Below are 14,159 nucleotides of genomic sequence, written 5' to 3'. Positions count from 1 at the left end.
TCAGATCAGACGATCCTCATTCGCTGTCTGAGTACCAGCTAAAGCAAACACTCTTCCACTCGCCTGACCCTTCTTAGGCTTCTTGCACTGCGAACTAAGATGACCTTCCTCATCACAATTGAAACAAACAATATCACCACGCTTGCATTCAGCTATTGTATGCCCTTTCTTCCCACATCGGAAGCACTTCTTCTCCTCACCATTGCAAACATTACTCTTGTGGCCCTTCTCACCACACTTGTAGCAAACAATCTCAGCAGGATCATCTCTCCTCTTAGGTCTCCTCTCATCAGTCAATCTCTGTTCCCCTTGGTTTACAGGAGCACTGTAGGGTTTCGGACGACCTTGTTGACCCTTGTTCCTCCGCTCATTTCTAATCTTATAGTGAGCTTTGGTATCCTCCTCATATATCCTGCAGCTATTCACCAACTCGGAAAAGACTCTCTCTTAATGTCAGCTCTCAACCCATTCTCAAACTTAATGCACTTGGAGAACTCCGCTGTCTCTGCACTGTAATGAGGGTAGAACTTAGCAAGTTCCACAAACTTAGCAGCATACTCCGTAACTGACATATCCCCCTGTTTCAGCTCTAGAAATTCAATTTCCTTTTTCCCTCGGACATCCTCCGGAAAATACCTATTCAGGAATTCTCTCCTGAACACAGCCCAGGTCACCACAGCACCATCTTGTTCAAGCACAGGTAAAAGACTTACCCACCAATCATCTGCCTCTTCAGCTAACATGTGCGTACCAAACCGCACCTTCTGCACCTCTGAACACTGCATAACTCTAAAAATTCTTTCAACTTCCTTGAGCCACTTCTGGGCTCCGTCAGGGTCATACCTTCCTTTGAATGTTGGTGGATGATTTCTCAAAAAAGTTTTCAACATTCTTACTCCATCGTTACCAGCACCAGCTTGTGGGTGTTGTCCTACAGCTTGAGCTACAGCCTCAAGCGCAGCAGCAATAGCAGCATCATTTCTCCCAGCCATTTTAAAACTCTACACCACAAACAACAATCAGAACAACAAAATACAGATTAAAGTCGACACACTACACTACGTGGCTCAACACGACTCTACTACGTGGCCGGACGGACCAACCTGCTCTGATACCAATTGTAACACCCCGACTTCCCAACAGTTATATTAATAAGTAAAATCAGAGTTAAATCAACAACGGAGTGTTACACTGCTTTTCAAAAATTCTTGAATAGGATAAAATGCTATTCATTAAATAATAGTTCATTAAAACATATCAATTCATCGCAGCGGGAATAATTTTCAACATTAAACATCCTTCAAATAAATCCTTGGCACTTGGCCTCAACAAAATATCTTTAATGATTAAAATCAATATCAACAGGTTCATAATGATACATAAGGAATGAAAACATGACAACGATATCCCATCCCGTTACGTATCAGAGCCCTAAGACACTTGAGCCACCACTTCTAATATTCTTCAATACCTGCAAGTTACCCATACGAGGGGCAACAATTCCAAGCAGAAGGGGTGAGATTCACAAACAATAATAATAGATATATATATATATATATAAATCATCAACTTAATTAAATAACATAATTAACAACATATACCCAATGATAATATTCATACTTCTTCAATTTTAATAACACTTACTAATCCAATCAACAACAACGACACATTAGTATTTATCAACGACTACAACAGCTCATTCAACAACACTCAACAACATCAACCACAACAACTCTCTCAACAACATCTACAACAACAACAACGTGGTACTAATTTCAACGGGTTGAATGACTAAGCATTCCGGGGCATAAGCCCCCAACAATTTGAATGACAAGGCATTCCAGGGCATGAGCCCTCAACAGTTTGAATGACAAAGCATTCCAGGGCATAAGCCCTCAACAGTTGAATGACAAAGCATTCCAGGGCATAAGCCCTCAACAGTTGAATGACATAGCATTCCAGGGCTTAAGCCCTCAACAGATTCCTAATCATGAAGGACTCAACTTGTGTATATCAGCATACAACTCAACTACGACAACGACAACATAGGCAACAACCACGACCGTGCATAATAACTATGACTCACTCCCCAACTTGATCAACATCAACAACCTATGACTCCGTTACTTAGAACGACAACTCGCCACTTACAACTCGAACCAACACATTGTACATTCTAATTGAATGCAGTTAAGTATAAACCAGCGATCATTAACAATCATAATCAATCAACAGCAACACAACAGTATACAACAGCATGATATAACAATATCTTATACAATCCAACGATGTCTAGCATTTTCACATAATCCAAGTATTACTTATACAATTTTTATCACATTAATAACCTCAATTTGCCCTATCCAGCTTCACAGTTCATTATTTAAATCCTATACATCTTTCATTGCTATCTCAAGGTTCAACTCACAGCCTCTCGTGCGACAAAGTCACATGAAATCCTAAACAACGCAGTCTGTCAAGCACTAGCTCGCGAGGCGAGAGCCTCTACTCGCCACGGCGAGTTAGGGTAAAACACTCTAGAATCCATTCCGACCCTATTCCGAGTTCAAACTCATTCTAAAACTTTGCCTAATCATTAAGGTACATGTTCAGGCCCTCACAAACACCTAAGGTTAAACTCACAGCTCAAAAACACGGAATCTTGCAAGCTCTCTGCCCACACTCGCCACGGCGAGTAAACTTGCTCGCTATGGCGAGCTGCGAAGTGCAACTCGCGAGGCGAATAACTCCTGCTCGCGAGGCGAGCGATGATCTTCATCACTCGCTATGGCGAGAATCATCACTCGGGAGACGAGCGATGAATAACAGTACGGCCAGGTTACAGTTTTTCTCAAAAATTCACCCAAACCCATTGTTCTAACCTTAAAACTGATTCTAAACATCAATATATGAAACATTTAAGGTCTGTTCATCATTTCTACATCAATTCACCCTAATTCCATCATTTAATCATCAATTCTCATCATAACCCTAATTCCCAATTCTCAAAATTTATTCATAACTTTTGTTAAAACATAATCAGAATCATATACACTAAAATTAATGTAAGTTAGCCTCACCCTTACCTTAGATAATCGAAATCGCAGCCCTTCCTGGTTCTCTTCCCTTTTCTTGACTTTTCTCCCCTTTCTCTGTTGTACGTAAAAACTGCTTCCCCCCACTTCTATTTTCTAATTCTTTAATAAATATAATCTCCCAATATTCACTTTACTCCCCCTAAGTTTACTTAATTCTCGTATAACCCCCAAACTCCAATTAAATCCTATTTCTCACTTATTCTATTTAAATAATAAAATAGTCATTTAATAAAATATACCACACCACAAAATCAACGTAAATCATTTAAAAAATCATGTAAAAGACTTTAAATCAACTAAAAATAATTAAATAAAAATGGGGCGTTACAACTCTCCCCAACTTGAAGAATTTTCGTCCTCGAAAATATACCTCAGATCAGACGATCCTCATTCGCTGTCTGAGTACCAGCTAAAGCAAACACTCTTCCACTCGCCTGACCCTTCTTAGGCTTCTTGCACTGCGAACTAAGATGACCTTCCTCATCACAATTGAAACAAACAATATCACCACGCTTGCATTCAGCTATTGTATGCCCTTTCTTCCCACATCGGAAGCACTTCTTCTCCTCACCATTGCAAACATTACTCTTGTGGCCCTTCTCACCACACTTGTAGCAAACAATCTCAGCAGGATCATCTCTCCTCTTAGGTCTCCTCTCATCAGTCAATCTCTGTTCCCCTTGGTTTACAGGAGCACTGTAGGGTTTCGGACGACCTTGTTGACCCTTGTTCCTCCGCTCATTTCTAATCTTATAGTGAGCTTTGGTATCCTCCTCATATATCCTGCAGCTATTCACCAACTCGGAAAAGACTCTGATCTGCTGATACCCAATAGCTCTCTTAATGTCAGCTCTCAACCCATTCTCAAACTTAATGCACTTGGAGAACTCCGCTGTCTCTGCACTGTAATGAGGGTAGAACTTAGCAAGTTCCACAAACTTAGCAGCATACTCCGTAACTGACATATCCCCCTGTTTCAGCTCTAGAAATTCAATTTCCTTTTTCCCTCGGACATCCTCCGGAAAATACCTATTCAGGAATTCTCTCCTGAACACAGCCCAGGTCACCACAACACCATCTTGTTCAAGCACAGGTAAAAGACTTACCCACCAATCATCTGCCTCTTCAGCTAACATGTGCGTACCAAACCGCACCTTCTGCACCTCTGAACACTGCATAACTCTAAAAATTCTTTCAACTTCCTTGAGCCACTTCTGGGCTCCGTCAGGGTCATACCTTCCTTTGAATGTTGGTGGATGATTTCTCAAAAAAGTTTTCAACATTCTTACTCCATCGTTACCAGCACCAGCTTGTGGGTGTTGTCCTACAGCTTGAGCTACAGCCTCAAGCGCAGCAGCAATAGCAGCATCATTTCTCCCAGCCATTTTAAAACTCTACACCACAAACAACAATCAGAACAACAAAATACAGATTAAAGTCGACACACTACACTACGTGGCTCAACACGACTCTACTACGTGGCCGGACGGACCAACCTGCTCTGATACCAATTGTAACACCCCGACTTCCCAACAGTTATATTAATAAGTAAAATCAGAGTTAAATCAACAACGGAGTGTTACACTGCTTTTCAAAAATTCTTGAATAGGATAAAATGCTATTCATTAAATAATAGTTCATTAAAACATATCAATTCATCGCAGCGGGAATAATTTTCAACATTAAACATCCTTCAAATAAATCCTTGGCACTTGGCCTCAACAAAATATCTTTAATGATTAAAATCAATATCAACAGGTTCATAATGATACATAAGGAATGAAAACATGACAACGATATCCCATCCCGTTACGTATCAGAGCCCTAAGACACTTGAGCCACCACTTCTAATATTCTTCAATACCTGCAAGTTACCCATACGAGGGGCAACAATTCCAAGCAGAAGGGGTGAGATTCACAAACAATAATAATAGATATATATATATATATATAAATCATCAACTTAATTAAATAACATAATTAACAACATATACCCAATGATAATATTCATACTTCTTCAATTTTAATAACACTTACTAATCCAATCAACAACAACGACACATTAGTATTTATCAACGACTACAACAGCTCATTCAACAACACTCAACAACATCAACCACAACAACTCTCTCAACAACATCTACAACAACAACAACGTGGTACTAATTTCAACGGGTTGAATGACTAAGCATTCCGGGGCATAAGCCCCCAACAATTTGAATGACAAGGCATTCCAGGGCATGAGCCCTCAACAGTTTGAATGACAAAGCATTCCAGGGCATAAGCCCTCAACAGTTGAATGACAAAGCATTCCAGGGCATAAGCCCTCAACAGTTGAATGACATAGCATTCCAGGGCTTAAGCCCTCAACAGATTCCTAATCATGAAGGACTCAACTTGTGTATATCAGCATACAACTCAACTACGACAACGACAACATAGGCAACAACCACGACCGTGCATAATAACTATGACTCACTCCCCAACTTGATCAACATCAACAACCTATGACTCCGTTACTTAGAACGACAACTCGCCACTTACAACTCGAACCAACACATTGTACATTCTAATTGAATGCAGTTAAGTATAAACCAGCGATCATTAACAATCATAATCAATCAACAGCAACACAACAGTATACAACAGCATGATATAACAATATCTTATACAATCCAACGATGTCTAGCATTTTCACATAATCCAAGTATTACTTATACAATTTTTATCACATTAATAACCTCAATTTGCCCTATCCAGCTTCACAGTTCATTATTTAAATCCTATACATCTTTCATTGCTATCTCAAGGTTCAACTCACAGCCTCTCGTGCGACAAAGTCACATGAAATCCTAAACAACGCAGTCTGTCAAGCACTAGCTCGCGAGGCGAGAGCCTCTACTCGCCACGGCGAGTTAGGGTAAAACACTCTAGAATCCATTCCGACCCTATTCCGAGTTCAAACTCATTCTAAAACTTTGCCTAATCATTAAGGTACATGTTCAGGCCCTCACAAACACCTAAGGTTAAACTCACAGCTCAAAAACACGGAATCTTGCAAGCTCTCTGCCCACACTCGCCACGGCGAGTAAACTTGCTCGCTATGGCGAGCTGCGAAGTGCAACTCGCGAGGCGAATAACTCCTGCTCGCGAGGCGAGCGATGATCTTCATCACTCGCTATGGCGAGAATCATCACTCGGGAGGCGAGCGATGAATAACAGTACGGCCAGGTTACAGTTTTTCTCAAAAATTCACCCAAACCCATTGTTCTAACCTTAAAACTGATTCTAAACATCAATATATGAAACATTTAAGGTCTGTTCATCATTTCTACATCAATTCACCCTAATTCCATCATTTAATCATCAATTCTCATCATAACCCTAATTCCCAATTCTCAAAATTTATTCATAACTTTTGTTAAAACATAATCAGAATCATATACACTAAAATTAATGTAAGTTAGCCTCACCCTTACCTTAGATAATCGAAATCGCAGCCCTTCCTGGTTCTCTTCCCTTTTCTTGACTTTTCTCCCCTTTCTCTGTTGTACGTAAAAACTGCTTCCCCCCACTTCTATTTTCTAATTCTTTAATAAATATAATCTCCCAATATTCACTTTACTCCCCCTAAGTTTACTTAATTCTCGTATAACCCCCAAACTCCAATTAAATCCTATTTCTCACTTATTCTATTTAAATAATAAAATAGTCATTTAATAAAATATACCACACCACAAAATCAACGTAAATCATTTAAAAAATCATGTAAAAGACTTTAAATCAACTAAAAATAATTAAATAAAAATGGGGCGTTACAACTCTCCCCAACTTGAAGAATTTTCGTCCTCGAAAATATACCTCAGATCAGACGATCCTCATTCGCTGTCTGAGTACCAGCTAAAGCAAACACTCTTCCACTCGCCTGACCCTTCTTAGGCTTCTTGCACTGCGAACTAAGATGACCTTCCTCATCACAATTGAAACAAACAATATCACCACGCTTGCATTCAGCTATTGTATGCCCTTTCTTCCCACATCGGAAGCACTTCTTCTCCTCACCATTGCAAACATTACTCTTGTGGCCCTTCTCACCACACTTGTAGCAAACAATCTCAGCAGGATCATCTCTCCTCTTAGGTCTCCTCTCATCAGTCAATCTCTGTTCCCCTTGGTTTACAGGAGCACTGTAGGGTTTCGGACGACCTTGTTGACCCTTGTTCCTCCGCTCATTTCTAATCTTATAGTGAGCTTTGGTATCCTCCTCATATATCCTGCAGCTATTCACCAACTCGGAAAAGACTCTGATCTGCTGATACCCAATAGCTCTCTTAATGTCAGCTCTCAACCCATTCTCAAACTTAATGCACTTGGAGAACTCCGCTGTCTCTGCACTGTAATGAGGGTAGAACTTAGCAAGTTCCACAAACTTAGCAACATACTCCGTAACTGACATATCCCCTGTTTCAGCTCTAGAAATTCAATTTCCTTTTTCCCTCGGACATCCTCCGGAAAATACCTATTCAGGAATTCTCTCCTGAACACAGCCCAGGTCACCACAGCACCATCTTGTTCAAGCACAGGTAAAAGACTTACCCACCAATCATCTGCCTCTTCAGCTAACATGTGCGTACCAAACCGCACCTTCTGCACCTCTAAACACTGCATAACTCTAAAAATTCTTTCAACTTCCTTGAGCCACTTCTGGGCTCCGTCAGGGTCATACCTTCCTTTGAATGTTGGTGGATGATTTCTCAAAAAAGTTTTCAACATTCTTACTCCATCGTTACCAGCACCAGCTTGTGGGTGTTGTCCTACAGCTTGAGCTACAGCCTCAAGCGCAGCAGCAATAGCAGCATCATTTCTCCCAGCCATTTTAAAACTCTACACCACAAACAACAATCAGAACAACAAAATACAGATTAAAGTCGACACACTACACTACGTGGCTCAACACGACTCTACTACGTGGCCGGACGGACCAACCTGCTCTGATACCAATTGTAACACCCCGACTTCCCAACAGTTATATTAATAAGTAAAATCAGAGTTAAATCAACAACGGAGTGTTACACTGCTTTTCAAAAATTCTTGAATAGGATAAAATGCTATTCATTAAATAATAGTTCATTAAAACATATCAATTCATCGCAGCGGGAATAATTTTCAACATTAAACATCCTTCAAATAAATCCTTGGCACTTGGCCTCAACAAAATATCTTTAATGATTAAAATCAATATCAACAGGTTCATAATGATACATAAGGAATGAAAACATGACAACGATATCCCATCCCGTTACGTATCAGAGCCCTAAGACACTTGAGCCACCACTTCTAATATTCTTCAATACCTGCAAGTTACCCATACGAGGGGCAACAATTCCAAGCAGAAGGGGTGAGATTCACAAACAATAATAATAGATATATATATATATATATAAATCATCAACTTAATTAAATAACATAATTAACAACATATACCCAATGATAATATTCATACTTCTTCAATTTTAATAACACTTACTAATCCAATCAACAACAACGACACATTAGTATTTATCAACGACTACAACAGCTCATTCAACAACACTCAACAACATCAACCACAACAACTCTCTCAACAACATCTACAACAACAACAACGTGGTACTAATTTCAACGGGTTGAATGACTAAGCATTCCGGGGCATAAGCCCCCAACAATTTGAATGACAAGGCATTCCAGGGCATGAGCCCTCAACAGTTTGAATGACAAAGCATTTCAGGGCATAAGCCCTCAACAGTTGAATGACAAAGCATTCCAGGGCATAAGCCCTCAACAGTTGAATGACATAGCATTCCAGGGCTTAAGCCCTCAACAGATTCCTAATCATGAAGGACTCAACTTGTGTATATCAGCATACAACTCAACTACGACAACGACAACATAGGCAACAACCACGACCGTGCATAATAACTATGACTCACTCCCCAACTTGATCAACATCAACAACCTACGACTCCGTTACTTAGAACGACAACTCGCCACTTACAACTCGAACCAACACATTGTACATTCTAATTGAATGCAGTTAAGTATAAACCAGCGATCATTAACAATCATAATCAATCAACAGCAACACAACAGTATACAACAGCATGATATAACAATATCTTATACAATCCAACGATGTCTAGCATTTTCACATAATCCAAGTATTACTTATACAATTTTTATCACATTAATAACCTCAATTTGCCCTATCCAGCTTCACAGTTCATTATTTAAATCCTATACATCTTTCATTGCTATCTCAAGGTTCAACTCACAGCCTCTCGTGCGACAAAGTCACATGAAATCCTAAACAACGCAGTCTGTCAAGCACTAGCTCGCGAGGCGAGAGCCTCTACTCGCCACGGCGAGTTAGGGTAAAACACTCTAGAATCCATTCCGACCCTATTCCGAGTTCAAACTCATTCTAAAACTTTGCCTAATCATTAAGGTACATGTTCAGGCCCTCACAAACACCTAAGGTTAAACTCACAGCTCAAAAACACGGAATCTTGCAAGCTCTCTGCCCACACTCGCCACGGCGAGTAAACTTGCTCGCTATGGCGAGCTGCGAAGTGCAACTCGCGAGGCGAATAACTCCTGCTCGCGAGGCGAGCGATGATCTTCATCACTCGCTATGGCGAGAATCATCACTCGGGAGGCGAGCGATGAATAACAGTACGGCCAGGTTACAGTTTTTCTCAAAAATTCACCCAAACCCATTGTTCTAACCTTAAAACTGATTCTAAACATCAATATATGAAACATTTAAGGTCTGTTCATCATTTCTACATCAATTCACCCTAATTCCATCATTTAATCATCAATTCTCATCATAACCCTAATTCCCAATTCTCAAAATTTATTCATAACTTTTGTTAAAACATAATCAGAATCATATACACTAAAATTAATGTAAGTTAGCCTCACCCTTACCTTAGATAATCGAAATCGCAGCCCTTCCTGGTTCTCTTCCCTTTTCTTGACTTTTCTCCCCTTTCTCTGTTGTACGTAAAAACTGCTTCCCCCCACTTCTATTTTCTAATTCTTTAATAAATATAATCTCCCAATATTCACTTTACTCCCCCTAAGTTTACTTAATTCTCGTATAACCCCCAAACTCCAATTAAATCTTATTTCTCACTTATTCTATTTAAATAATAAAATAGTCATTTAATAAAATATACCACACCACAAAATCAACGTAAATCATTTAAAAAATCATGTAAAAGACTTTAAATCAACTAAAAATAATTAAATAAAAATGGGGCGTTACATTTGACACCTAAGGCTCCTATTTCCGCCTATTATATGTACTTTAACAACAAAAAAATAATAAACAATAAAAAATTATCACATCATAATCAAAATATGATATATATATTTTTTTAAATCAACATATAAAACATTACACGTCATAGTATTTACCCAAAGTAAAAAACATCTAATATATAAAAACAAGTGCATTGGTTTAACTTTGGATGCCCTTGCCAACATTGATTTAACTTTGGATGTTTTTGTTTATTATTACTCTTTACCTACATAAGTAAGGAGTGATTATATTAAAAATAGGCTAGGTTGGCCTAATTTTAGGTTTAATCACTCTTGAGAAGGTTTTGGTATAGTCCCCCTTCTCTCTTTTTGTATCTATCTTTTTTTGGCTAATATATTTTGAGGAGTGGCACCCTGCCTCTCTTCTAGTTAAAAAAAAAAAAGAAAAAAAAAAGTGCATATTACAATAAATATAAAAAGCTTATAATTAATTAACTAATTTTAATATTATATAAAATTATATTATAGTTGCAGTGCATATAATGTATAGGCTGTGGGACGGGCTAGATAGTATAGTGTCTTTACCTGCACCCAAACTCGTTCAATTTTACCAGTAATTATTCAAATCCAACAATGTGATTATTTACCCATCGAACATGAGCATTTTTTATGTGTCTATTGGACTTGGGTCCATTTGTCATCCCTTCTCATAACGGGACAAATGGAGTATTTTCTAAATAAATATGGTAAAAGATAACTTATTGTGTTCTCTATACAAATGCTAATATTAATAAAATGCTTAAATATATGTCGTATTTTTTTGCCAAGTAATCTTGCGGCTAAAGATTTAACATTTAAGGACTGTTTGTTTCCCATGAAAGTATGAGGAAAGATTAAGTAAGGATAGAAAGAAGTAGGATTCTTTTAAATCCTTCCTTCGTTTGGAGTAACCTTAAAAGGGTAGAATGGATTTTGACAGTTGGGTCCCACAACCAAATTGTTTCTGCGTTGTGGTGGACGGAAGCATGGAATTACATAAACGCCCTCAATCTCTTGTACATCAAAGTTGAAAAGCAATATAATCCTTTTTTTTTTTTTTGGCTCTCTATAATGCAAATCCATGATTATAAAAAAAAATTGAAAATGCATTTTAACGTGGACATTAAACTATATTAGAATAGAAATAATGGAAATAAAATTCTTACGTTTAAGTTCTTTAAAAATATCTTAAGTTGTGTAGTTTTATCTAGGGATATTTTAGTCCTTTTATTAAACATGTCTCTTTCTTTCCTTTTACTTTAACTTCTACCAAACAACTAAATAATCATCTTTCTTTTCACTTCCTTTTCACTTAGGCTCTGTTTGGATGATCAAAGAAAGTGAAAGGAAAGATAGTAAAAGGAAAGATTGTTGAAGGAATGAAAATGAGTAGAAAGTGAATGGAAAATGAGATGATTATTTAGTTGTTTGGTTTGAAAGATAGTATGAAGAAAGTGAAAGAAAAGATAGTTATATTGTTAGTAAATTGACATAAATATCCCTACATAATAGACATAATATTTTAAGTATTTATTTATATAATTTATAGATATAAATAAGTAACATTCTCAAAAACAAGTAATTATAAATATATCATATAATTTATAGTATAAATTAGCATAAAAAATGGTAGATCGAAGTGACTGGTTGACGGAAGCAATAATTATAGATAGCCAAAAAGAAATATAAAATTTTGTTCTCAACTTTCGAGTACAAAAGATTGAGGGCTTTTACATAATTTCAATTAAAACAGTGGCTTCTCTATGCTTTCCGTCCACCACAACGCAGAAACAATTTTGTTGTGGGACCCAGCTGACAGAATCCATTCTCCCCATTTTAAGGTTGCTCCAAACGAAGGAAGGATTATAAATCCTACTACTTTCCATCTTTACCTATTTTTTCCTTCTACTTTCATAAGAAACAAACAAGCCCTTACATTCTTCCCCCTAACATTCTTTCCTTGTACTTTTTTTCCTTTCACTTTCTATTTTCATCCAAACAAAGCCTTAAGGTGAATAAGTGGAAAACTCAAAGTTTAGACTCCGAGAGAAATTTATTTTTGGTCCATATAAATATGTCAACTTTTCGTTTTAATCCCTCAAAAAAATTCTTCAACTTTTAGTCCTCCAAAAGTATTTCATCTTCACTTTTGGCCCCTACTTTAAAGTAAACTAATATGTAGAAATCATATTTTATTTTTTTTGGAGTGAATTTTACAATATTCTACACATTTCTAAATAATTTCATTATAAAAAATGCAAAAAATGACTTAAAAATTGGGACTAAAAGTAGTGGATGAAAATTTTATATGGACTATAAGTTGAAGAAATTTTTTAGAGGGATTAAAATGAAAAGTTGATAAGTTTATAAGGATAAAAAAAAATTAACCCTTAAAACAAATTTATACTTAAAAAAAAGCTAAAAGCTAAAATGGAAAATCGATAAACTCGAGGACAATTGCAACATTTTAAAAGTAAAATGAAAATTCATTGGAGGTGCGGGGAATCGAACCCCGTGCCTCTCGCATGCGAAGCGAGCGCTCTACCATATGAGCTACACCCCCTTAGATTGAATTTATTCTTTCAAAATTACTTTTATTCTCACAGAGATAACACCAACCATGAAGGTGACTAAAATTGATTCCAATGAACTGCATATGTAATATTGAATGAAAAATAATTTATGATTGAATTTTTAAAGTATAAGTGAGTCGGGCAATATATTTTGAATTAAAAATCAATTTAGAATAAAATAACCTTTAAACTTTCACTTTAAATATCAATTCTATTTAAAAACATTTAAACATATTAAAACCAATTCTTCTTCCCACATTAAATCAATTTTATCTCTTTCAAAAATAAAACCAAACATACACTATAAAATTAAGGAGAAATCACAATATGGATGGCTGCCAATCACTTGGAATCCTTAATTGTAAGGGTAGCTTGTGACCACCCCATTCTTATTATTACTTTTCCATCTAATTCGCATCCAATAATAAAATTGGTGACCACCTGTCCCTAATTTGGTAATGCTTGTTAGTTACACTAAAGGTTGATTAAAAACTAATAGCTGCCATGTTGAGACATTTCTAAATTCTAATCAAGCATTCATAAGTTGTTATAACATGTTTTATTATGCATAAAAACACACGTGCCTTCTACCCAAAGAAACATGTGCCTGCTATTTTCGAGAGTAAAAGATTTGGGAAAATGACAACTAATTACCTTTTTGAATTTATTACCGTAGTAGTTTTTTTTTCTTTCGCATCGATTTTCGACCCACTACTGATAGGCGATTAATTCGACTCATGTGTAAAGGCATGCGAACTGGTCAAACGTTGTTTCTTTGAAAATCGAATCCGATATTCCCCAATTACGTTCTTAGAATGAGCTCTTTTTCACGGAAACCCTTAGTTTAATTTTTTTTTAGATAAACATGTTTTTAGCATTTCATTATATATCAAAATCGTAAAGACTGAAGTGTCATTACCACTCTATCTCACTATATTGTCCACTTTCCAATCTTCAAGGTGACAGTTAACCCTCTCCATAATATGGTTGCTTGTTTCTTCAACATGTTGGCAAAGTCTTATATTTATGCTTTTTCATATACTCCACAAAATAGTTACAAATCACTCGCATTGAGACACATTCACGCTTTGAAGTGGTTTGAAAACTACCTTTAATGTAGTAATCTTTTAATCATAATAAATGA

General features: G+C 37.0%; 1 protein-coding gene and 1 non-coding gene across 2 annotated transcripts; both read right to left on the bottom strand.

Moving 5' to 3' along the window:
* On the bottom strand, positions 1-7,554 carry LOC120579299 (ATP-dependent RNA helicase glh-2-like). The gene is made up of 9 exons (XM_039831202.1): positions 7,469-7,554; positions 7,279-7,372; positions 6,996-7,185; positions 4,335-4,434; positions 3,788-3,881; positions 3,505-3,694; positions 844-943; positions 319-412; positions 1-225 (listed from the first exon to the last, which is right to left on the bottom strand). The coding sequence occupies exons 1-9, from the start codon at positions 7,552-7,554 to the stop codon at positions 1-3; spliced, it is 1,173 nt and encodes a 390-aa protein (XP_039687136.1).
* A 5,378-nt stretch (positions 7,555-12,932) lies between these two features.
* TRNAA-CGC (transfer RNA alanine (anticodon CGC)) lies at positions 12,933-13,005 on the bottom strand. The gene has a single exon. It is a non-coding gene; the product is annotated as a tRNA-Ala (tRNA).
* Positions 13,006-14,159: the final 1,154 nt, after the last annotated feature.

Source organism: Medicago truncatula, chromosome 3 (genome assembly GCF_003473485.1).
Source record: "Medicago truncatula cultivar Jemalong A17 chromosome 3, MtrunA17r5.0-ANR, whole genome shotgun sequence".
NCBI classification, from domain to species: domain Eukaryota; kingdom Viridiplantae; phylum Streptophyta; class Magnoliopsida; order Fabales; family Fabaceae; genus Medicago; species Medicago truncatula.
This window is presented reverse-complemented; position numbering and strand designations above follow the sequence as displayed.